The sequence below is a fragment of the Phaenicophaeus curvirostris genome, chromosome 2 (assembly GCF_032191515.1).
Source record: "Phaenicophaeus curvirostris isolate KB17595 chromosome 2, BPBGC_Pcur_1.0, whole genome shotgun sequence".
NCBI lineage: Eukaryota > Metazoa > Chordata > Aves > Cuculiformes > Cuculidae > Phaenicophaeus > Phaenicophaeus curvirostris.
Genome location: NC_091393.1, coordinates 11,223,826 through 11,248,957, shown reverse-complemented (window position 1 = coordinate 11,248,957; position 25,132 = coordinate 11,223,826). Strand labels below are relative to the sequence as shown.

Here is a 25,132-nt window from a genome sequence, read left to right as displayed (position 1 = left end):
CATGTATTTCCCGTTTCTCTGTTTACAGAAAAACCCAGAGGAGGACAGCTCAGGGAAAATGCTAAGTTGGGAACCAGGTCACTTGCTTTTAACCATCTACACCGTTCGCAGCATTGAGCAGCTTTTGCCTTTCTTCAATGTACTTAGCCAAGTTTTTAACAGCAAAGTCACAAGCAGATGTGTTGGACACTCAGGGAGCCCTGTCCTTTACCCCAACTGTTTTCCAAGTAAGGACATAAACATGGAGAACCTCAAGTCCTTCTCCAGCAAAGCAAGACAAAAGATAGAAGAAATGGTCGAGAAGGATTTTCTTGAAGGGGTCATAAAAACGTGAACCAAACCGGTACCTTTCAGCTTAAATGTGATGTAACTATTTAAATGAAATACTGTATCTTTCCCAGCTGTATAGTATTCTTTTCTTACTTTGTATGTAATGAAATACTTAATGTTGTATTTAAGTTAAATATTTGTAAATAAGAGAAAAGTTCTGGATGTGGCCTGAATCAAGTTTAAATATTGGTGGCTCATATTGATTATGGTGCCTACATTTACAGTACATGTTTTGTTGTCTTGAGTTCTGTCTTTAAAAAAATCCTAAAAAAATACAAGGTGCACATTTTTTCAATTTGCTTCCAGTTTATTTTTGTCTTTGATTCATTGGAACTTGTGCTTATTTAGCAATCTGGAAAATGCCATCATTCTGGGAGTTAATACAGGACTGCACTGACGAGGAGGCTTGTCAGAGGTAGATACTCTGAACTATGTGGATGAGGGTTACTCATGTATTTAAAATGTTGCATCCCCTTTGCGCTGCCACGAAGTAGCAAGGGCCACAGAAGACAAACTTGTCTCCGTCCCTTCCCTCTTAAAAGTCATGATTATTACTGCAACTTGCTTTCTAAGCAAGGTATTATTGCAACAGTATGTTACTATTTGCAAATATTCTTTCTATTTTTTGTTATATTGTTTCCCCCTTGAACTGAGGTGAACTGAAGCTGGAGACTGGTGACAGTTTCTGCCTTATATTGTTTGCCCAGACGATTTGGTTGCTGTGGGTGCTGTTCCCGCAGCGGCTGTGCTGCAGCTACTATCAGCGCAGTCACAACAGAGCTGGAGTCAAACGCAGCTACAAGTGCACTGAGGATGTAGGAGTTGGACTTCAAGCACAAGCTTATAAAATAAGCTGAGCGGGGGTCGCAGTTCCTTCTGGCCATGACCAGGCCCCTTGCTGTCAAAGAGCGAGTCCCTTCTAAGTCATTTCAGCTTCAGAAGTTAAGGCAAACTTGTGGAGGGGTGTGGGAGAGGGAGGGGGTTTTCAGCAGCAAGAGAATCTCACTAAGACATAAGATGCTAACAGAGGTAAAGAATAAGCTGAATAATATTCTGCTCAGTTGTGATTAATCCTTGCTACTTGGGAAGGCTTGTGTACATCCCCACTAGGAAATGGTACAGGAAGTAACATTAGAAAAATAAGTGAAGTTATGAACTTTAACCGCAGTTGTATTATTCATTAGATGGGCTGGGGTGGTGCTCCTCTTCCTCCAGCGAGGTGGTAGACAGCCAGGCTTACTTCATGGGCAAGGGCGTCTGCGTTCTCCTGTGGAATGTTTAAAAAGTTAGTTACAGGGGCGTCAGCACGAGAAGGCAAGAGCAAGCATGGGAGAGTAAGGCAAGTGTTACTGGGCAAATGCTGTGTTCCTGCTCTTGCTCTGTCATCCTGAGTCTCTTCTGCCACTGTGGTCGTGCTGGCAGGAAGAAAGGGCAGGAGCATGTGAAGGGAGAAGAGCAGAATCACTGCTCTTGCTCTCATCTTTAAGTTCCCCTGTGGACTAATTCTTAACAGCAGCCAAAGTTTATTTTCTGTGTTTTGCCTCTTATGAACTCGTGTGGATAGCGGCTGCTTTGATAAGTTTCTTCTTAACCCTGAGTTCTCAGAAGGCTGATTTTCTTTTCAAAATAATCTAGTGTCAGATCTGTCTTTATAAATGTTTAAAAGCAAAAGAGAAACACTGATAACATTAAACATCACTTTTATAAATAAAAGAAAATCCCCAAACACTTTTTGTAATCACTAAGGGTTTTTTCCAAATTTAGCACCTGTTAAGTGTGATTAAATGACAAGTATGTATATGTACTTCTTCCTCCATCACCCAATGCTAAGAAGATTATCATAAACAAATCCCTCTCATACACAAGTTGTTTGAACTCTGACCTGTGTGTCTGCTTCAGCGTATATTCTAACTACATCTTCTGTTCCCGATGGACGGACAAACGCTCGTGACAATTTGTACTTCTTTACAAGAGCATCAATTTTCTCTTGTAGCCCGGAAGGTGTAACTGCACGTCTTTCTGCATCTGTCGTGTCAATGACGCGCCTGTCTGCGACCTACAGCAGCAGAAACAGACATTGTTTATTAACTTATTTGTGTGCTGGAGCTTTATGGTGAGAGCAAAGGTCATCGGTAAGAGAGAACTTCAGGTTTTGATGTGTTGCGCTGCCTCAAGAAGAGCTCAATTTTGGAGTTCCCTGCTTAACTCAAAACGCTTTGGGATCCCTAGGATTCCTGCTCAGCTACTGCTCAGCATGTATTAACCCAGCCCTGACAGGACTCAGCTGCTTGGTTTAGAAAAAGAGTCAGTTCTGAACATGCCTCTGACCTGACCTGAAGCTGCAGCTTCTTCCAGTAGACCAGAAAGCTTAAACTTTCTGGTTAATTTAGAGCCCAGAGCTCCCTTACTGTGTCTAATAGAATGCTGCCACGTGGGAGCCTGTTCTGCTCAAGCTCTTTGTCTGAATACTGGAGAAGAACTAAGGGCTTGAATATACAAGATATAAAAAGTGGTACAGCAAGAAGAAAGAAATTTCTGATTTGAAAGTTAAGAAAGAATTTCTAAGCTAAAATTTGAACAGTTTTGGAAAAACCTAGCCATTTAACGTATTTGCTATTATTTTATCATTTGTATAAGTCATATTTTTGTTTTAGTTCAAGTGAAATTCTGATCCCTCGTCTGGGTTGTTTTATGGCTTATTTGGTCTCCTTCTGCCCTTCAATGGGCTGTTTCAGCTTTAAAATAAAGCTTAAAATAAGCAGGCAAGAGATCACACAGCAGGGCCCCAAGAGGCAGCTGTAACCTGAGCCAGCACGGTGTGTAACTCACCTGGACTTTGAGCAGCCGGTTGGGAAGGTCGGTGTAGATGGCGTCCCACTGTTGCACTGTCAGGCCCTTCAAAGCCAGGATTGCTTCAATAACCAACATGTCTGAGATGGCATCTCCTACTGTCTGTAACAAGAAGGGAAGAAATACTGGAGCAGTCAACAGGGAAGAAATGAAGGTAGGATTTGGTCAGTAAACTTCCAGCTGAAAAGAGTAAAAATGCAGCCACGCTGTCTTAGAATTAAGAATCACAGAATAACCAGTTGGAAGAGACCCACCGGATCGTCAAGTCCAACCATTCCTATCAATCACTAAACCATGTCCCTCAGCACCTTGTCCACCCGTGCCTTAAACACCTCCAGGGAAGGTGACTCAACCAATGGTTTGGGTTGGAAGGGACCTTAAAGATTGCCCGTAGGATTTGGCACCACCCCAGCAGGATAACGTCTGTGCTAAGAGGGAGACCCAGGGCTGAGTGGGCATGGGCACTGGAACACCTCATCCCCCTGTACCACACAGTTCAGTGGCAAACAGCAGATGAAGGACTACCTGCTGTTCAATCGTAAGTCACATTCAATCATAAGTCACATCCTGTCACTAGGTCTCCATGCTATTCCACTGCCCCTTTGGGTCCTAAAGTCAGACTGCATCAGTTAAAAACATTCTGCATCTACTCTGAAGTATTAAACCTTTCTAAAGACTGTTCCTGCACTTTTCTTCTTGGCCCCTTCTGTCACAGCGCCCTGCTTCCTACTCCAGTGGTCCCCAGCAGTGGCTTGACAGGTGCTCACAAATGGGCTTAGCCCCAAGATTGTCAACAGAAGGACTTGTTTCTCTCTGCTTTTACCTGATTAATCAGGTTAATCATGTTTTCAAGCATCTTTGCTGCTTCTCTTCTTTCACCATCTTTCTCCTCTTTTGCCAGTTGTCTTATTGTAGTTTCAGCAGCTTTACTAAACAATACCTAGAAAAAAAAAAAAGGATGAGAGCTTGTTAAGACTGGCCCACATCTAGGACCCATGTAGCAAGGAGAAAAAAACTTGTACCATTTAAGCCCAATAACCATCATTAATGTTTGCTACCATGAATTCCCATCCCCACAAGAAAACCCAGAGGAGTTGGTGACAATGCTGTGATAAAGACAGAAGGGAAAACAAGTCTGTCCTCAAACAAGGAGAGAAAAAGTCTTGTTTATCATTGGAACCAGAGAGGGAAATAAGACCTCCTTGTCCAGCTAATCCAACTAAAGCTTTGTACATATTGGCTGATCTTGTGTTTTACTACATGCTCATACTTACTGTGCCGTGTCCGTTTGCCTCAAAATAAACCCCAACATCAAACTCCTGGGCCTTGTGATGCAGATGTTTCACTCCTGTTTTGACACAGTGCACGGGTACCTGCAGCCCAAGGATATGCAGAGAATGTAAACTCTGTAACAGACTCTCGTCGGTACACGGGAACGGCAGGTGAAGTGACACCAACCCAGCACCAACCCAGACAGACTGTTACAAACTAACCTGTGTTTCACAACTACTGACTCCCCAGAGCTAAAATTATCCACTATTTCTGAAGACCTGATTAAAAAGAAGATTTAATTTATTCAAGTGGAAATAAAGGTTGATTTTTTTTTAAATGAGAATTAAACAAAACCCCAAACCAAGAAAAACCCATTTCATTCCCGATTAATTCTATGGTTTCAGGGAACATACCAGGTTTCTATACAAACTAATGCTCAACTCCCCTAGTGAACAGCATTTAACTTGCTGCAGAAAATGAAACAACCTTTACCACTCCCTTGGTTGTAAAGTCATAAAGTTCCCAACTTCTTCCACAAGTAACAAGGGATTTTGTTTAGCCTTTGCCAAACTTTTTTTTTTTTTAATTAGTAAAAGCTGACAGGAACGTATTCAGCTTTGCTCTCTTGCGTCTCCAGGTTTGAGACAGTAATTTATTTTCACCTAGTTTAAGCTCTCCAAGCAATCATATTACAGTAGCAGGTTTTATTCTAAAAGTAAACAAACTTGCGGTAAATAACATCTGCAGTAAACTGCCAGGAAAAAAAAAAAAAGAAAATACTTTCAGTGTTTCCTCAAGGTAGCGTGTCGAACTCCCATTGGCATACGCTGTTTGTACCACTGCCATCTGTAAGGTCTGTCCCATCTAAGCAAATCAAAAAGCAAAGTATTTTATTGCCAAGTTCTTATGCAAATAGGATGCCCAACCTTCATAAAGCTTCACAGAAATGCTGAGGGAAGGACTGAACCCAAAATTAATGAAGATTCTGAAACGGAGAGAATGGAAAATCAATACTTGATACATTGAAAAACTCTCTTCCACTAAGAAAAGATCCCAGGTTAAAATATTAGTGCTCAGATTTTCATTTGGCATGTGGAAGTCACACCTTTGTAAAACCAAGAGTTTGGACTCACCCTCTTTCAAACTGGGGGTTCTTTTAGGTGGAGAGACTGCATACCCACAAAATAACAAAGCTTCCTTAGACTGTTTTACACTGTACAAATTCAAGTGTCAGAATTCATTTCATACATCAGAATACCTTGGCAAGAAGTTCTTTAAGGAAAATACTAATTAAAGTTGCTATTTTATCTCCATCGATTAGGTGAAAACGGCCAGTTGCATCCTTATAGTAATAAACAATTCTGTCTGCATCGCCATCAAAGGAGCAGCACCTCTCATTGGGCTCCATGTCCAGCCCTAGTGCGCACAGAGTTACAAAGAGAAGTTAGAGAGAGAAAAAAAAGACACAAAAGATTTCAATTAGTCCCAGTGTCGATCTCGGGTGGAAATCAGCTCTGTGCAGACACACACACACAAACCCACTGCTCTGAAACAGACACTGCTTTTACAAAGAAACCTGCAACAGGGAAGCTGTATGGAATGGCAGCTCAGAAATACATATTCAGAAAAAATAGTAATATAAAAAAATCAGGTTCTCTGAACATCTGTTATGTTATGCCTTCTTCCCAGACATGCATGACAACTACTCTGAGAACTACTGCGTGCAGTCGCATCTCCAGCTCATGGAAATAAGCACAGAATGTCAGTTATGGCACAAGGTTAAAAACTTTGCAGCAGAAGAACGCCTGCCCCTTTCCTCACTTAGTCACATACCGACTTGTGCACATCACCTGCAGACTGAGGCAAATCACCTTCCCTCACTGCACAGCAGGGTGAGACAGGATTTTTGGAGACAGAACCTGATCTGCTCCTCCTCTTTGATTCCTTTCACATAAGAGACACTTTCCTAACCCAAGGCAAGTGAACACCTCCATGCCAGCAACATCATTGCTGAAGCACAACTACAGCAGGAGATGGCATGTGAATCTTAATGCTGAGAAAAAACCTGCCCCGTTCCAAAGCAACCATCACCAAGATTTCTCAGAGCTGTACAGAAAACATACACGTAGATATGCTGGCTATAAAATGGCTCATGTTCAGTTTGCTTGATATTCAATTTATACAACAAAGTACATAACGCATAACGAGTGCCCGCCTCAAGAACTTCGCAGGCTTAACACCAAGAGAGAAATAGCTATGAAGCAGTCACCATCTGACACAGCAATGCCACACAAAACCCAACTGCTCTTTAATAAGGTATATCTTGTTTTTCTTTAAGTTGCTGACCACGTTGACCTCAGAAACTGCAGCTGGTAGTCCCCTAGGCTGATTTTAGAGTCCATCAGGAACCCAGCAGAGAGCTCCAAAGGACATGCTGCATCCTGTAACCTCTTCTTGGAAAAAAAGACGTTTTAGTACACAAGCAGACAGGAAAACTGGTTTACATTGCTGGCACCTCAACCTTCAGAGCACAGGAAACCATACCCCAAAACTTCCCTGTTTCTTCTCCTGCATGTCTATAGTGAAACAGGAGAATACGTCCCACTGCCATTGAGGTATTCATAGAATCATAGAATCATAGAATAACCAGGTTGGAAGAGACCCACCGGATCATCGAGTCCAACCATTCCTATCAAACACTAAACCATGCCCCTTAGCACCTCGTCCACCCGGGCCTTAAACACCTCCAGGGAAGGTGACTCAACCACCTCCCTGGGCAGCCTGTTCCAGTGCCCAATGACCCTTTCTGTGAAGAATTTTTTCCTAATGTCCAGCCTAAACCTCCCCTGGCGGAGCTTGAGGCCATTCCCTCTTGTCCTGTCCCCTGGCACTTGGGAGAAGAGGCCAGCACCCTCCTCTCCACAACCTCCTTTCAGGTAGTTGTAGAGAGCAATGAGGTCTCCCCTCAGCCTCCTCTTCTCCAGGCTAAACAACCCCAGCTCTCTCAGCCGCTCCTCATAAGGCCTGTTCTCCAGCCCCTTCACCAGCTTCGTTGCTCTTCTCTGGACTCGCTCCAGAGCCTCAACATCCTTCTTGTGGATTCAAGCTACAGCATCAGGTAGTGGCAAGTGCAACATTTAACAGGCTGACACTCCCTAAGACTTTAAACAGGAAGCTGTTACCACTTAATGTGCCAAAGAAATCAGACCATTTACTTCAGTGAAAGATTAGGAAACCACATTTCCTTCTCAGAGCACATCCCTGCCTTGAAATAGCCAAAAAGTGTCCCCACAGTCCCAGTTAAAGCTGGTATCCAGATGTGATACACAAGCATCCACCCCCACAGTGACTGTCACTGTGCTGCACCACTTTCTACATTTCTTCTGCATGCAAGCAGCATGGCAAGGGGGAAATAACACTGTACTTAGCGTTTGAATTCGGGTAGCAGTTGCAGCAGAGGTGCAGCCGTCAAATGGAGAACCCAGTTTAGCCTCAAATTACCTAATATCACAGAATCATAGACTCACTAGGTTGGAAAAGACCCCCAGGATCATCGAGTCCAAACACTCCTATCTGCTACTAAACCATGTCCCTGAGCACTTCATCCACCCGTCTTTCAAACACCTCCAGGGAAGGTGACTCAACCACCTCCCTGGGCAGCCTCTGCCAGCGCCCAATGACCATTTCCATGAAAAAATTTTTCCTGATGTCAACCCTGAACATCTCCTGGCGGAGCTTGAGGCCATTCCCTCTCGTCCTGTCCCCTGGCACTTCGGAGAAGAGCCCAGCTCCCTCCTCTTCACAACCCCCTTTCAGGCAGTTGTAGAGAGCAATGAGGTCTCCCCTCAGCCTCCTCTTCTCCAGGCTAAACAACCCCAGCTCTCTCAGCAGTTCCTCATAAGGCCTGTTCTCCAGCCCCTTCAGCAGCTTCGTTGCTCTTCTCTGGACTCACTCCAGAGCCTCAACATCTTCGAAATATCCAAATATCCAAACTAGCCTGCTCCGCCAGGTCTGAGATCTTCTTTTAAGCACTTCAGATGAAACTGGTTGATATCATTTCCTCACTGGTTTATGTCAATCAGTCAGTCTGCAGGCACCAAGCCGTTAATTATCCCAGCTCTTCCTCAGGAACTCAGAAAAGTGTCAGCAACCCCAGCCCACAATGTAAATGTTTCTTAATAACACAAAGAGAAGTAAAGTAAATAACATTAAACCCGCCCTGACTGATCTTTGGACTCTACCAGCTATACATTGAGACCAAATTGTCAAAAATATTTCAGCCAGCTGGTACCATGCTATTCTCCTCCAAACAATCTAGATTAATATAAACTAGAGATGTGCAAACCCAGCCATACTATTCTCTTCCCATTGTGCAAGCAGAACCATTCATGCAGTCACTTAGTAAGAAACAGGGAGCTCAGCTTAACTGAAGATGATACACCATGGCGAGACACTGCACTTTCAGATCCGGAGAGGAGGTAAAAGGATATAAAATTACCCACTACATACCCTTAGGTGGCTTCTGGTGAACTTTCACAAAATCTGCACCACATAAGTGATTGAGCTTCTCCTTGGTTCCATCATTATATATGTTAATTAGCACCTCCTTTGGAAAGTAGGGCTCCATTTCTGATAATTTCAGGGCTCCTATTCCATTGGCACAGTCAATCTTCAAGTGCCTCTGACTCTCTCCAGAGCTGGGAGACTTAGCACAAGGGAAGAAGGGGCAAAGTGAACTCATACTTTAATGAAACAAAACCTAGAAGCATGTTGATTTCTAAACTTCAGACCCAAACAGGCTAACAAACAGCGGATATTAATTTTGTACATTTGCATGAAGAAGATAATAACCAGAATTCACCTGTTTTATCAGTTCTGCAAAAGCTTTGGATAATTTTTCATAGTAACCTTCCAGTGTTGCTTTCCCATACTGGCCTTGGGTGTTTTGACAGCAGACCATGTAATGTAGCTGTGGTGTTGTCACCAGACCATAATCTAGCATAAAATAAAAGGGATACTATCGAGAAATAGAATACAAAATTAATTCCTCCTCAGAAGTCGTACAATATTTGCTATTCTACAATAAACAGTCAAATGCAGTGCAGGAAATCCGTATGACATTTTTCAAATTCTGTTATGAAAAGGTGAACCCCTCCCTGCTTGGCATTAAAGCCATACAACTCCCCTGAAAAAAGAAGTTACAAGCGAAAATGGAAACTGTGTCTGGGCTACTGCTTTAGGTCTGCATAACAGAATCACATTTACATAAAATCTTGAAATCAGGCTAGAAATATAAAAGGTTAACATACCGTGGTACTGACCACCTAGAATGGAGATACCATCTATTACTGACTGTGAAAGTTTCTCGCTGCTTGGCCTGGAAAATAAAAAATACAGCTGATAATCTTTGCAGAAGACATGTCTGTGTGTATTTGCGAAAGAAGCAGATGTGGAAGAAGATTCCACAAGTTTCCTGCCAGTAGACTTAGATTCAATATGAAGAAATCCGTACTTTTTTCTATTGTAGTGGTCTGAATAAAAAAGTCTGAAAGCTGCCACCCCATAGAATTGCAAAGACAAGTAAATTGCTGAACACAAGTGAACATCACACGGTACCCACAAAAAAAGAACCCCAAACCCACAAGAAAGCTTCCCATTCAGAAACAGTGCTAGGAAGTTCTCATAACTATCACGGAAGCTAATACAGGGACAGCATTGGAGAACTTTTACTTATTACTATAATCATAAATTACTTTAACAGGTGGTGGACTAGGCAGGAAAAAAAAAAGCATCATCTGGCTGTGGAGGGCTAAATATCCAAAAGCAGCCATGAGCAAAACGCTGGCACTTCCACAAAAGAAGCACATATCTGCCGCATTTTGTAATTACCTGGTGTCTCTACCAATAAAAACGGAAGCATCTTTGTGCTGGTTCACTGCTGCTTTTTGGCAGATCTCATTCAGTGTTTTCTGCAATTCTTGCTCCTCTGCATTTACTAGTTGCGTGGCATACTCTTCCCAGGAAGGGTGCAGCATTTCACCAAGAGGATCAACCAGCTTTACACCATTATCTTCCTTAGAGGGAAACAGAACAAAAGATACCAAGTCTGAAAGTGGGGAACTTAAGAAGATCTCTTCAAAAACAGCCAACATGTGGTTCAGTCACATTGCTTCCTTAAATATGGAGCATTTCTGGGAAGCAATAGCTTCACTCTTTATTTAAACTGCTTAATAAGCCAAAAAGAGTAACATAACCAGCATATTAAGTAACTTAATTTTTGCCCCTTATAACTCTGGTATGAAATTAATTTGACATTAAAATGACAAAAGGGGAGGTTCTAATAACCTGGGATGTTCCATAGCAGCAGAAGTCTGAATGTCTGGTTTGTAATTGCTGCACCTCTTTCTTTTTAAAACTAGCAGATTTTGCTCAAAGGTTCATCTCTTCTCAAGAGTACTCCTAGCTTGCCAAGATTACAAATTTCCTATGTTACAGCATTTCCATGTGATAGAAAATTACACTCTTATGCACAGGGAAAAGTAACTTCAAACACGACAGACATCATATTTACAGGAACTGGGCAAAACACATGCTTCAGGCACGTATGAGCGCCTTTAGGATCTGGTCTCTCAGTTCCATGAGCCTTGATTCCACCAGACTGATCACATCTATTTTTCTTTTAAAGAAATGGTTGTTCTTACTTCAGGATTGTGAGATGCTGTAACCATGACACCAATAGTAGATACCGTGGCCTTGGACCTGAGAACTGCCAGCAAGCCCATGCGGAACATAACATGATCAAGGTGTTCAGCCTTGGTGCGAAAGCCAGCAGTGCCGTACTGAAGGGTGACTCCAGCAGGTTTAGGATGGAATGCGGAATATTTCTTAAGTGCTTCGGGATCCATTTCTAGAGAGGGAAGTAACACAGATGCAAATGGGAGAAGTCAATTCATTACAATTAGCTATGCATTTTGCAGCCCATAGCTGTTTTAAATGACATCAACAGAACATCATTCATAAAATCCTAGAATGGTTTGGGTTAGAAGGGACCCCAAAGATCATCAAGTTCCAGCTCCCCTGCCATGGGCAGGGAGGGCCACTTCCCAACCCACCAGCCCAGGCTGCTCAAAGCCCCATCCAAATTGGCCTTGAACACCTCCAGGGATGGGGCAGCCACAGCTTCCGTGGGCAACCTGTGCCAGGGCCTCACCACTCTCATGGTGAAGAATTTCTTCCCAATGTCTAATCTAAATCTTCCCCCTTCCAATTTAAAGTCATTCTTCTTCATCCTATCACTACAAGCCTTTGTAAAAAGTTCCTCCCCAGCTTTCCTGTAGTCCCTTCAGGTACTGGAAGGTCACTAGAAGGTCTCCCCAGAGCCTTCTCTTCTCCAGGATGAACAATCCCAACTCTTTCAGCCTGTCTCCATAGAAGAGGTGCTTCAGCCCTCAGCTGATCTTCCTCTGGATCCATTCCAACAGTTCCATACCCTTCTTATGTTGGGAATTCCAGAACTGGACACAATACTCCATCTGGGTTCTCAGGAGAGTGGAGTAGAGGGGCAGAATCCCCTCCCTCAACCCACTGGACATGCTTCGCTTGATACAGCCCAGGACGCGGCTGGCCTTCTGGGCTGTGAGCTCACATTGCCGGCTCATATCAACCTTGTCATTAATGAGTTCTTCTTCACAGGGCAGCTCTCCATCACATTGTCCCCCATCCTGTACTGAAACCGGAGATTCCATTTGTATCCTATAAACCCCTTGGCGGGACTGTGAAGGGAACTGCCACCTTGAAGGAGCCTCTACACTCTCACCACAGCACTAGATAACAGAACTCAGCCAGATCCCACCAGATGACAGGGGGGTGACGGGATTTAGGCGAGGAGATCCCCCAGGATGGATCCAGGGATGCCAACAAGGCTGCCAGGTCCTGCACCTGGAGCACAACAACCCCGTGCAGTGCTACAGACTAGGAGAAGAGTGGCTAGAAAGCTGCCTGGAGGAGAAGGACCTGGGGGTGTTGGTTGACAGCAACTGAACATGAGCCAGCAGTGGCCCAGGTGGCCAAGAAGGCCAATGGCATCTTGGCTTGGATCAGAAACGGCGTGACCAGCAGGTCCAGGGAGGTTATTCTCCCTCTGTACTCGGCACTGGTGAGACCGCTCCTCGAATCCTGTGTTCAGTTCTGGGCCCCTCACCACAAGAAGGATGTTGAGGCTCTGGAGCGAGTCCAGAGAAGAGCAACAAAGCTGGTGAGGGGGCTGGAGAACAGGCCTTATGAGGAACGGCTGAGAGAGCTGGGGTTGTTTAGCCTGGAGAAGAGGAGGCTGAGGGGAGACCTCATTGCTCTCTACAACTACCTGAAAGGAGGTTGTAGAGAGGAGGGTGCTGGCCTCTTCTCCCAAGGGACAGGGGACAGGACAAGAGGGAATGGCCTCAAGCTCTGCCAGGGGAGGTTTAGGCTGGACATTAGGAAAGAATTTTTCACAGAAAGGGTCATTGGGCACTGGCAGAGGCTGCCCAGGGAGGTGGTTGAGTCACCTTCCCTGGAGGTGTTTAAGGCACGGGTGGACGAGGTGCTGAGGGACGTGGTTTAGTGTTTGATAGGAATGGTTGGACTCGATGATCCAGCGGGTCCTTACCAACCTGGTGATTCTGTGAATCCGTTCCCACCGCAGCACCGGCACTCAGCACACCCGGCCGCACAGATTCCCGAGTTCGGGGGGAGCCCTGCCCCCCGCGCCCTCCCGCCACAGGGGCAGCCCCGGCGGTGCCACGTGGATGTTTTCCCCGGATCGCGGCTCTGCCCAGACGCTCCCTACAGACCCGCGGCTTCCGCCGCGCCGGAAAGGGGCAGCAGCACACGCGCCACCGCAAAGGCTCGGAACCCACCGGGCACCGACACCCGAGCCGCCCGTGAGGGACGGGAGCGGAGCGGAGCGGAGCGGAGCGGAGCGGAGCGGAGCCGAGCCGAGCCGAGCCGAGCCGAGCCGAGCCGAGCCGAGCCGAGCCGAGCCGAGCCCCACTACTCACCCACCACCACCACCGTCGCCGCCACGCTGCTCTTCCGGGCCGCCGGGGCCACGCCTCCTCCCCGCACCAGCCAATGGCAGAGCGGCGGGCGGGAAGCCACGCCCACTCATCGACAAGGTGTGTGCGGAAGCCACGCCCCCAGACCGCATCAGCCAATGGCAGCGCGGCGGGCGGGAAAGCCACGCCCACTCCGCTGTTAAAGGTATAGTCGGAAGCCACGCCTCCCACACGCAACAACCAATCACAGAGCGTCTGGCGGTAAGCCACGCCTACTCCTTTTAAAGACCTGGGCATAAGCCACACGTCCCGCACCGCAACAGCCAATCGGAGCGCGGCGAGCGGTAAGCCACGCCCACTCCTCCTTAACGACCTCGCCGTAAGCCACGCCCACCGCACCACAAGAGCCAATCGCAGCGCGGCGGAGAGAAGCCACGCTCACTGGTCTATGGAAGGGCCACTGTGAGGCCACGCCCCCAATCCGCGCTCACCCAATGGCAGCGCGGCGGAAGCCCCGCCCACTCCTCGGCTGCGACCCGGCTCGCGTGGCCGTGGGGGTGGCGCGCGCTTCTGCCCTCGGCCGGAGCCGCGGGGCCGGAGCGGCTGCGCTGCCGTCCTTCCCTCCCTTCTCCTCCCTTCCCTTCCCCTCCCCGGGGCCAGCCCGGAGGCTGCCGGCCCGCTTCCATCCCGGCGGCGAGGGCCTGACGTGTAAGCGTTTTGAGCCCGGAGCCCGTCGTGTCCTCGGCTGCATCCGAACAGCGCAGCCAGAAGGGGGGGATCCTGCCCCCACCCCGCCTGCTCCGCTCTCCTGAGACCCCACCCGGGTCCGGTTCTGGTATCCCCAGCGTAAGGAGGATTTGGAGCTGTTAGAGTGGGTCCAGAGGAGGCTACAAGGATGATCCGAGGGCTGGAGCACTTCTCATAGCAGGACAGGCTGAGAGAGATGGGGTTGTTCCGCCTGGAGAAGAGAAGGCTCTGAGGAGATCTTATAGCGGCCTTCCAGTGCCTGAAGGGGCTACAGGAAAGCTGGGGAGGGACTGTTTACAAGGGCACGGAGCGATAGGATGAGGGGGAGTGGTTTAAATTGCAAGGGGAAAGATTTAGATCAGACATTGGGAGGAAATTCTTCCCCACTGAGGGTGGTGAGGCACTGGCACAGGTTGCCCAGGGAAGCTGTGGCTGCCCCATCCCTGGAGGTGTTCAAGGCCAATTTGGATGGGGCTTTGAGCAGCCTGGGCTGGTGGGTTGGGAGGTGTCCCTGCCCATGACAGGGGCTTGGAACTTGATGAACTCTGGGGTTCCTTCCAACGCAAACCATTCTATGGTTCTATGAGTGTAAAAATCCATGAGGTGCTAGGCCTCACTGTGTGTTAAACGGTGGGATTTGACTCCAGGCCTCTCATTCCAGGTGTGTGTGGAGAGTGATGAAATGGCTGTCACAGTCAAAGAATGCCTGGAGCTCCAGCTGCTGGAAGTGGAAATGCTCCTTTCGATGTTTCCCAAAAAAGGTGAAATAAATCTGGATGAGAATGCTGTGCCCGGTGTGCAACGTTGCCTGAGAAACCCTGATGGACCTCTGCCCCCGCGGCTTGAATATTTGATTGCTTTTGATGTAGGGGAGGAAAAGGTGAGAAATGCCACGTAGATGTCTTCATATGTGTTGTTACCTTTGCTTCTAGTGTAGACACTTAAAAACTCTGCAGCGAAAAAAGGGGGGGAAACTCCCCCTCATAATTTCTGTTTCCTGTTTCAAAAGTCAAGAGTAACAAAACTGACTTAATCACTCTCTACAACTACCTGAAAGGAGGTTGTAGCAAGGTGGGTGTTGGTTTCTTCTCCCAAGTAACAAGTGATAGGATAAGAGGAAATGGCCTCAAGTTGCTTGAGAGGAGGTTCAGATTAGATATCAGGAAAATTTTCCTTGCCAAAAGGCTTATTAGGCACTGGAACAGGCTGCCCAGGCAGGTGTTTGAGTCCCCATCCCTGGAGGTATTTAGAAGGTGGGTAGACAAGGTGCTCAGGGATATGGTTTAATAGTGGAAAGGTATGGTTGGTGTTGATGATCTCAAAGGTCTTTTCCAATCAATCTATGATTCTATGAAAAAACTCTTAGTTTTCATTATTTATTTGAACCTTACCTTGATTTGGGCAAGAAAACCTAATAGAATAACTCGTAGGAATGGACAACCAAGATCAGCAGCACGCATAGCGTTCACCAGGCCTTAGCTAGACTTGTACTTACATGAATCTTGTTAGTTTACTGGTTTACAAAGAATTGCGTGTTGCAAAGGCAACACTCCCCTCATGGAAATGTACATGTTGGACTTCATTTTAGCAAAGCTGTCCTATTGTTTATCTCCTCCACTCCTTGAACCAACATTCATTGACCTATATTTGATACACATTAATGTGAAAATAGCCCCAAACAGCAGAATTCTGCTGATTCATGCAAACACGAAACCAAAACCGGCCTACAAACCTCAATACAAAAATCGAAACTTAGAGTATAAGGAGTTCCAAGAGTTTATCCAATTGAAGAGTGGATAAATGCACTGTGAAAAAATGCACAGTGACTAAGTGATGTAAATACCATTTAGAACATAGCCATTAGTATTGATACGGATTCAATGGTTGGACTCAATGATCCTGTGGGTCTTTTCCAACCTAGTGATTCTGTGATATACAGAACAATGCAATGACTGGAAATCGAGAACTGACAAAGCCAGCTTAGAAGTATATTCTTTTCCCTAGGAATATGGGTAATTCAACATTAGAACAATTTAGTGGGTAACAAAGTGGCCTCATGATTAGTTGTAGGCTTACGTACAGCCTTAGGGGTATTTCTAAAATGCACCCCTTTGCCAGCCTTTGGAGAGACGTTCTATGGACTGTGTAGGAAGGGCTTCTGCAGGAAGAATTATTTCCATGTCAGATTGCCAAGGGACTTAGAAAGATAATTCGTCATTTCATGATTCATTTTTCTCTGCAGGACTAATAATTTGATTGTATACTGTAGTGAAAGCCCCCTAATAGTATGCAGGAGCCTCAAGCACTGAGGACACATCAGTCCTCTCCTGCTCTTGGATCAGAGGCAGGGTTCAGTTTCCAAAGAACTGAGGTGCTCCATGTTAAGACTCTGTAGGAATAGTTCAGAGAAATTCAACAGCCAGTGGTGTGTGGGAGATGAGGCAAAATAATCTAGATTTCCCCAGCCTAAAATACACATAAATCTTTTTATCCCTTATGACCCTGAGAAGGCTTCCTCTGCTAGGGTGGATACTTGATTAAATAATAATAATAATGCCTCTATACACAATATGTACAATTATAAACACCATTTTGTATAACTCTTGGCCTTGTTTTCCTGGGGTAGATGCAGCCACTGAGCTGAGTTCATTGACAAGATGTGAAATTGGTAAGGGACAAGGTTTTCTAAAGCCGCTGGCCCTTGACTGATGGTGTATCACTGCAGCATCGCTGAGCATGTACTGAGAACACGCAACAGAAATGTCCCTGGAGGGTACCTGCATACCTTCTTTCAAACCACTGAATTATTTCTGTAAACAGCAGAAGAAAACATGACATACATCGGGAAAGCAGAAGTAATTCCAGTCTTTAGGATGTTGCAATCCTAATTACATTTCCTCTGAATCTTCCTTTGACAGGGAAGAAGAGTCTAGCATGTCTTTCAGTAGCTGCAGAATTAATTTTCTTTTTGTGTGTGTGTTCCATTTTTAAGGTAAAAGTGGAACTGCAGGTATTGCTGCCTCATATGTATCCTCACATAGCTCCTCAGCTTTTTGCAAGATCAAATACACTGCACCGACAGCAACAGTTGCAGCTCAACACGGGTCTCGCTTCTTACATCAGCTCTTTGAATTCAGGTGAACTGTGTATATATGAAGCTGTGCAATGGGTGAAAGAAAACACCCTGCCTTACCTGGAAGATGATAAGATCTCTTCTGGAATTGCTGCGAAAGAGGTCGTGGTTAAAGAAACATTGCATCGCATGTGGATTTACAGCCATCACATATACAGGCAGGAACTGAGGAAGAAGATTTTTGACTGTGCAAAGAAGTTAAATCTGACTGGCTTCTGCCTGACAGGGAAACCTGGTGTCATCTGTGTGGAGGGACTCAGAGAAAACTGTGAAGAGTTCTGGCGTGTTATTAGATATCCCAACTGGAAGCATATTTCATGCAAGCATGTGGAGAGTGTGGAAACAGAGGGAAGCATCGATGATCTTCGTCTCTTTAGCGCTTTTGAAGACCTACAGTTTCAGGTACATGGGGATTATGGCCTCAGGAACGACTATCACATGGATCTTGGCCAGTTCCTAGAATTCCTGAAGCAACATCAAAGTGGACATATTTTTCAGATTTTATTTGGCGTCGAAGGCAAACTTTCAGACAAATAAGGAACTGTGTCCTAAGTTCTAATTTTTGACAGCAAGAGATGACATTAACATTGAAATATTGTGCCTTTTAGTTACGGTGAAAAGGGAAACGTTTTAACCTACGATAAGAATGGTTCAAGTAGTTAATCTTAGCTTCTGTTCTCAATTGCCTTATATTTTTGAGAGGTGCTGACTTTTGTTCTGAAGCCCTAAAATCTGGCATTTGTCACTATAAGCCTCAAAGTGCTTGCAAGGTGATAAATATCCCACAGTGTATTATCCTGAATTACACCTCTCTGTCTCCTCGTCTATACGGTGCTGTGTGTTACTAAGCTGTAGCTCACTTGGTACGGCTGTAGGACACCAAAGGGGCTGCAGGCACAGACCAACAGGATTTCCTCTACAGTAGCGCACACAGCTCAAGGATATCTTACTGCTGCATTGATGACTCAGTGCAAACAGCATCTTACTATTTCATGAAGTATCTGCTCTCACTTCATACAACTAATCCATGAAATGCTGCAAAATCTTATGTTCAACCACAGGAACAAGCTTTGCTTTTGAATAAAGGACTTCGGGGCAGAGGGGAAGAAGAAAGATGCCTGTATCACTCATTCCCTTGTATGCTTTGGGTGCTGCCTATACATTTAGTCTGCTAATACCACCATTTTTGTGGTCCTCTTCCAGTCATCTCATTAGGGTCTGATTATGTTAATAGTAACTTTTTAGCTGCTCAACTCATGGTATTTTATATTTACATTGTTAGAGCAAACACCTTGGAAGTGTGTAAGATTTGACCAATTTAGCGTTTCCTCTGTTACATACATGACATAAGGAAATACACGTAAAATATAGGAAAACAATAAAAATGTATATTCTATAGTAAATAAAAATGCACATAACTTATCTTTTCTATGTCAAATTAGCACTGAGAGATGATTTTTCAAGCAGCTTGTAAGGAAATGTTATTAATGGCTCATTAGGCAGCACTTTGCTGCAGGGTAGTGTGCCAAGTGCATAGATAGTGAATTGCAAACTATACCTTAAAGAACCACCAGCTTACTGCCTTCCCTTTTGTCACTGAGCACTGCAATATCAAAATTGGTACTGAGCAATAAAAGCAGAGTTACTCTTGAGCTGTGGAGGTTTGGCTGTTCCGATCTAAAATCCAGGCCAGTTTGACAGCAGCTATGTAAAGACCGTGTCCATTCAGCTGAAGACTAAAGAACAGACTATTTTATTTCCAATAAAACACAAGGAAGTGGTTTAGTACTTGTTTCATAATAGAAATAAATTGAAATATAGGGGCTGGTAATGCTTCGGGTGGCTCAGAATGGTGGTTAATGTACATTCCTTAACTGTGGAAATTATATTGTTTGTATGAGCGTAACTTTGCCTAAAAGAGCAGTAAGGCAAAAAATGTTCCCAGGTTTCCATTATGCAATGAAAGAGAAAGCGCCTCAGGACCTGCAGCTGTGGCAGAGCCAAGGGGCTAGACAAATTCATTTTTGGTTTTGTAGAGATAATCTCTATAGCATGACAGTAGAAAAAATGGTCAAGTACAGTTGCTTCCAGAATTGTCCAGACACTATTCTACATTTTTCTAGGAGTGGTAATTCTGTAACAACTAATAATTCTTTGGGGTTTATTTAGAATATTGATGTATGAGTGCAGATTCCACAAGATCACCACTTAGAACCAATAAAAGTATTTGCATTCAGTCGTGTTGGGAAGTTGCAACCTTTTCCTTCAAAACAGCAAAGCAAACTGGTTGAGAAATAGGCCATGAGATTTCAAACAAGGAAATGGGAAAGGCAACACCGGCTTAGGTCAGAAAGTCTGTGCAGGAGACCGATCAAGCAGTTCAGAGTTAGAGCTGTCTAAAGCTCAGCACAAGGTTTGTTTGTTCAGGTTTTTTTTTAAAGTAGGAAAGAGCTGGTAGTACTATCCAATCGTGTAGTCTCATAAGGAGAACCTCAGACTCACAGCTTTTATTTATGGTAAAGTTTAATTATTAATCCAGAATAATGCAGGTCATTGGTAGTGTCTCTGGAATCTTCCCTTGCTGTTTGCAGAGGAAACAACTTTTTTTTTTTTCAGAAGAATGAGTCACTGCCAGGTGCCACGTTTAATAACTAGTTGACAAATAAGGAACAGTAAACAAAAGTGAGATCTCTTAAGATGAAATTGCTGTGTACTCAGCCTGCTTAATAATCAGTGAAGTTGTAAAAACTATTTTAAAGACCATACTGAAGAAACTGAGCTAACCAGATCATTCAAATAGTAGCAAGTGAGCGAAACAGTAAAATATCAGAGAATTAATAAAATGTGTTTGTTCCCCCATAATGATACATTCTTTCCCCCATAATAATTAATCGTTAGGTAGACCTCAACTGGGTCATCTGGAGGTTTGTTACAAAGAATAATACTTTCTCAAATATGATGTGTGTTTAAAAATACATTGGCCACAAAAACTATATGAATTCATTAGGTTTAATAGATAAAACCCCTGCTACTAGCCAGAAAACTGATGTTTGAAAGAAAACACTTAGTCAAAAAGTAGCCTAGTTATAGAATTTTGATATTCTCTTTTTGTCAAGAATGCCGAGTCCAAGTAGTTGCATGAACTTCAGGCCAAACAATCAGAGTGTATCAAACCAGCAGTTATCTTGCTGGGGGAATGAAATCTTTAATCACTCACAGGACTTCAGCTGAGTGACATCGAAGTCATCTAATCAGATGCAAACCAAAGGTTCTGCAGGTTCAGTTCTCGTTAGAAAATTTTCGTGACTCCATGCAGGCTTTTCTTTGCGGGAATATATTCTAAATTTACTGTTCTTAAAAGTTTTCTTTTTTAAATAGCAGCTTGACAATTTATGCAAATTACACCGTGACCTCTAATGGATTGAACAGTCATCATATGCATTACTTACTTTTCCGTGGTACCACAGGTCTGCCTAAGTTCTCATTGACATTGGAGACAAAACTCAGCTTGAGGTACAAACCCTCATTTCAGTAACAAAAAGATCTGTAAAACTACAATGTAGGATCTCTCAATTAAAATAACAAATCCAAATAACCAAACTACACAAATTTATTTCTCAGAATAGTTTTTATTTTCTGATGTATAATTAATATGATTTCTTCATCTGAGTTTCTAACCACATATTAAAATTTAGAAAAAGTTTTCTGCATCTTAAAAAAAATTAGCTATTCTTAGGATTCCTAGGCAGACACGTTGTCAATATTTTAGTGCTTTTTAACATCTTGCTAGTTTATTCATTCTTCATTAAATATTTACAGTTTCACTTTCATGGCTTCTTCAGGCCAGGTATAGGAGTCAGCCAGAAAACTTTTATAGTCAGTACTGTAAACCTGAGAGCGGATGAAGGCTTCTAGGTCCTTGGGCTGAGGATACGTGGAGGCAGTGTTATTCCTGTAGGCTTCTTCTGCAATCTAGAAAGATGCATTAAAATCCAAATTAGTGCTCATAAACTATTTGAGTACATCTAACAGGATTTAAAAGTAGGAATTAATTCGATATCAAGATAAGACTTAATTGTCTGTGGCGCAGAAGTTTATTATTTGCCATAGTTTGGTAATACTTTTCTTAAAGGTAAAACCATGACAAAAGAATCTACACAGTACACAGGTTTAATTCTAGAGATGGTTGGGGGAAATACAAATATTTGCTTGCATTTTCCTCCCTCCAACCATACCTAAGTGCATCAATTATGGATCACAAGTATAGCTGCCACAAAAATGAAGTTTTGAAGGGGTGGAGCCACTCAACACACCCAAGTGGTGTCTTATGTCTGAGGAACACCTGCTTGAGAAATGTGTATCTTTAGACTGGACTTTCATCTATCACAGTAGAGGTCTGACAAACGGGTTTTTTTACAGCAGCAATCTATTTCAAACCTGATTTGGCAAACAGACAAACTCTCCTACTTTGAATAAAAGGAAGATAGACTCCTTCGTGCTCTCTTTAAAAGATGAATAGCTCATTGAGAAGCTGAGACCCTAAGTTACTGCACTTGGACTTCCTTCCTAGGATCAATCTGAAGGCCAACCTGATTTGACTGAGAAGTACTTCAGGTGTTTATGTAAATAGAGTTCATCTTAGGTCTGTATGCATAGTTATCACAGTTGAATAAGGTCTGAATTTATATCACACATTTGGTATTTCAAAAAATTCTCAGAGTATTTCTCCCCTGGAAAATGCAGTAGCCACAACTAAACCTCTTGTGCTGTATAAACCAGAACAGGTATTTGCAGGAATAAAGTTTCAACAGAGATCAGGAAGAAAGAATCACTTGGCAATGTTTTTCTCTTTTGTATTTTATGCAACAGGCACCAGTACGGGAGGAATTCTTATGACTCGGTTTCTGCCAAACACAGCGGCAGGTTGATTTTGCCTGAGGAATCTAGGTAACATTTTGACATCTACGGAACAGAGTTATTACTTGCTAGGAGAACTGGTTCAAGCATCAGGGCTCCTTGTTATTCTTTCAAAAGAACATGCAGTAAGTGGAGTATTCACAGTAAAGCGACCGAGACACAAAACAGTACTTGGAGCAAGCAGGTTACAGAAGACTGGCAAGATAACTTCCTCAAATGCTGAAAAAAACCCACTAAAAAAAAACCAAACCAAAGGGATGAACTGGGATTAATACATCATTTGAAAGCTTCCTCTTCTCTCCAGGGCAGCCAAATTTCTTGGGAAAGTGCAGGTTTCGGTCAGTTACTGAAAATCCACCTGCATGAGCTCTGTATTTGGCAGTAAAAACCAACCAATTGCACAACGCCTGACACCAACCTGAGCCATAAACAAAAAGTTAGTAGTAGTTAGTACTACCCTGAAGTTAGTTATTTTGATGGCCAGAGTGAGGATGGGAACCAAAGGGAATGGTGTCTGGATACACGGTGGCATTTATTATCTCAACAGGCAACCGAAAATCATGAAGGGCCAAAAGCCTTCAGCTGTGGAGCTCGCATGAATTTAAGCCTGGGGACCTGCTCCAAACTGGTGAACGGTGCAGTTTGGGCTCTACAGACATAAACACTTGCTCTAGTTCCACATCTTCCCATCTTCTATTTGGATTACATTTCATTCATGAATTTAATTTAATTTTGAAACTGCTACTTGTCAAAGATTGATTGAAGTAAACCAACTTCATCTTGTGTGAAAGCACATTAGTTGATCAAATGAAACGCTCAATTACATAGAGAGTGTGGGAAGAAAAGCAGCCACAAAAGACTGAAACAACTTACCCTCACAGCAATTTTCAGTGACACGTGCTGAATAGTGACTAACGGAGGGTACAGACGGCCTTCCTGTAAATGCTCTTCTGAGACTTGCTGAGCTATTACCTAGAAATAAAGCAGAGATGTTTAACTTGAAATGCAGATGCAACTGGAGCTTTATTTAGGCAGTGATCTTGTCTTGAGCAAAGAAATGGTTCCGCTCTGGTAAATCACACAGATATTGCTTAATCCACCTAGGCAGTGTTTTTTCCAACCAGCCTTATCATTAGGAGGAGCTGCAAAAGAGCTAGAAATTAGAGAGTTACACCTTTTTCTCACTCAGACAATAATGACTATTTAAGTCTTGAACAAGTCAACACCACAAATAAACTAGCAAGTAGTGCACTGTGAAATATAAATTCAAGCCATGAATTGTAGCTGGGTTAAAAATTTCTAAAACTAAAGAAGCACCTGTTATTCTTCTGACAGTTTTCAAGCCATCCTGTGCTGGGAACAGAGCTGAGACCCTGAAGTGTAAAATGCTTTGAATATAATTACTAGTGGCCGAGCAGGCTTGTGCGTGCAGCTCACGCATCTAGCCTGTATGAGACCATAAAAGTAAGGATGGTCAATAACACAACAAAGTAAAACCGAAGTAAGATTATTCAGGGTCTTTTAAAACCCTGACGGTCACTGCAGTCAGATTTAGAAACAGAAGGTCTGATGCTAAATTCTGACTTGCTGGACAGAAAAAAACTATATTGCTAGAAAAAGTCTGTCCACTCCACTTGAAGACCACAGCTGGTCTGTCACCGCGACTACATCAAATAGCTAAAGAAATTATTTTGCTCTTTGCTTGTTTTTTTTTTCACCAGATTGACCAGAGGAAGCAAGGAATGATACAAAACTTCTGATGCACGTCTGAGGAACATCTTCCCAGTGTCCTGAATACGTTTGTTTGGTCTTCCTAGCAAGACTGGAAATGTTTTGTAGTCATCTCCTGTGGGGGTTTCCAGAGCAAGCTCAAATATGTCAATGGAGCGAGAGTGGCCTTGGGAGGAGGGCACTGTTATGCTTGATGAAACCGTGGCATGAGAAAGCAAGAATTCAGTACACACAACAAAATGCATAGAGCATTGTGGCATTGCTTAGATAAGTGTTTCAAATTATGTAACTGCCAGCTTTTGCCTTGCCTGTTGATCAAACCGCTATGTTAAGTTAGCAGTAAATAAGCGTGTGATCAGCGCGTGATCTGTTAATTAATTGGTTTACAGGTATACGCTAACAATTGTGATTGGACATAAGTTTTAGAGTCACTATATGATTCGTATAGAGAAGAATATAAAAAGAGCCGGGTTGAGAATAAAGTTGTGTCACGCTGCATCCCAGAATGAGTCCGTGCAATTTCAAGATGCAACAATCTCCAGCAACAAAGTGATCAGAAAAGCATGGCAAACTGGACAAGTTCGTTTTTCACTGTTTCCTCATTCCCCATATGAAAACCCTTCCATTACCATGAGGTTTCAGGACATTCTGCACAGACTGAGGACAGACTTTGCCTGCACTGCCTGCTTATGGACTTACTTAATGAAATTCCCCTATGCCGGGGAACAGAATGTCTTCTAGGGAAGAATGAACTTCTGGGGAAGAATGTCACTTGCACTTTGAACAGCTGGGAACATGTAACAGTCAAAAGAAAATGAGGTTCTTTGTACAGTGCAAGCTCATACTTCTTAAATCTGTTACAGTTTATAAGCAGTTTCCATTGATATTTAGTACATTAGCCTTGCTCTTGGAGTGTATCCTTCCATATGGTTTCATCCAAAAGGAAAGCAGTCCCCCTCCCCTCCCAAGATCAAGCTGAACGGTGGACCAAAGTGGAATCCATAGGGACACCAGGGAGATGTGCTCAAGATGACCATTCTGACACAAAATAAGAGTAATGTAGAAGCACCTCTAGTGATCCCATCAAGAGAAATGATATATTTTTGTGTGATTACAGCTT

General features: G+C 43.7%; 4 protein-coding genes across 12 annotated transcripts in view; 2 read left to right on the top strand and 2 right to left on the bottom strand.

Moving 5' to 3' along the window:
* DOP1A (DOP1 leucine zipper like protein A) overlaps positions 1-628 on the top strand; it is a 70,689-nt gene extending 70,061 nt beyond the window's left edge. For 4 of the 7 annotated variants that reach the window (XM_069851207.1, XM_069851209.1, XM_069851205.1 and 1 more), the window contains one exon: positions 29-628. In XM_069851207.1, coding sequence (XP_069707308.1) covers positions 29-334 — 306 coding nt within the window. In that variant the 3' untranslated portion in view covers positions 335-628. The remainder of the gene's footprint in view (positions 1-28) is intronic. The other 3 variants (XM_069851211.1, XM_069851212.1, XM_069851210.1) reach the window with 1 other exon arrangement.
* Positions 629-767: 139 nt separating this feature from the next.
* Positions 768-11,389, bottom strand: PGM3 (phosphoglucomutase 3). Its single transcript, XM_069851271.1, has 12 exons — positions 11,154-11,389; positions 10,342-10,526; positions 9,762-9,829; positions 9,314-9,447; positions 8,962-9,157; positions 5,711-5,868; positions 5,233-5,316; positions 4,455-4,553; positions 4,004-4,120; positions 3,160-3,282; positions 2,213-2,386; positions 768-1,597 (listed from the first exon to the last, which is right to left on the bottom strand). The coding sequence occupies exons 1-12, from the start codon at positions 11,355-11,357 to the stop codon at positions 1,511-1,513; spliced, it is 1,629 nt and encodes a 542-aa protein (XP_069707372.1). The 5' UTR covers positions 11,358-11,389; the 3' UTR covers positions 768-1,510.
* A 2,655-nt stretch (positions 11,390-14,044) lies between these two features.
* Positions 14,045-19,744, top strand: RWDD2A (RWD domain containing 2A). 2 transcript variants are annotated; one of them, XM_069850932.1, is made up of 3 exons: positions 14,045-14,192; positions 14,893-15,111; positions 17,224-19,744. In XM_069850932.1, the coding sequence occupies exons 2-3, from the start codon at positions 14,914-14,916 to the stop codon at positions 17,899-17,901; spliced, it is 876 nt and encodes a 291-aa protein (XP_069707033.1). In that variant the 5' UTR covers positions 14,045-14,192; positions 14,893-14,913; the 3' UTR covers positions 17,902-19,744. The 2 variants fall into 2 exon arrangements, with proteins under 2 accessions (XP_069707033.1, XP_069707032.1); XM_069850931.1 differs by having other exon boundaries at positions 14,045-14,330.
* A 1,188-nt stretch (positions 19,745-20,932) lies between these two features.
* The window catches only part of ME1 (malic enzyme 1), a 175,380-nt gene continuing 171,180 nt past the window's right edge, over positions 20,933-25,132 (bottom strand). The window contains exons 13-14 of one of the 2 annotated variants that reach the window (XM_069851267.1): positions 23,155-23,253; positions 20,933-21,336 (exon numbers count right to left, since the gene is read on the bottom strand). In XM_069851267.1, coding sequence (XP_069707368.1) covers positions 21,178-21,336; positions 23,155-23,253 — 258 coding nt within the window. In that variant the 3' untranslated portion in view covers positions 20,933-21,177. The remainder of the gene's footprint in view (positions 21,337-23,154; positions 23,254-25,132) is intronic. The other variant, XM_069851268.1, reaches the window with a different exon arrangement.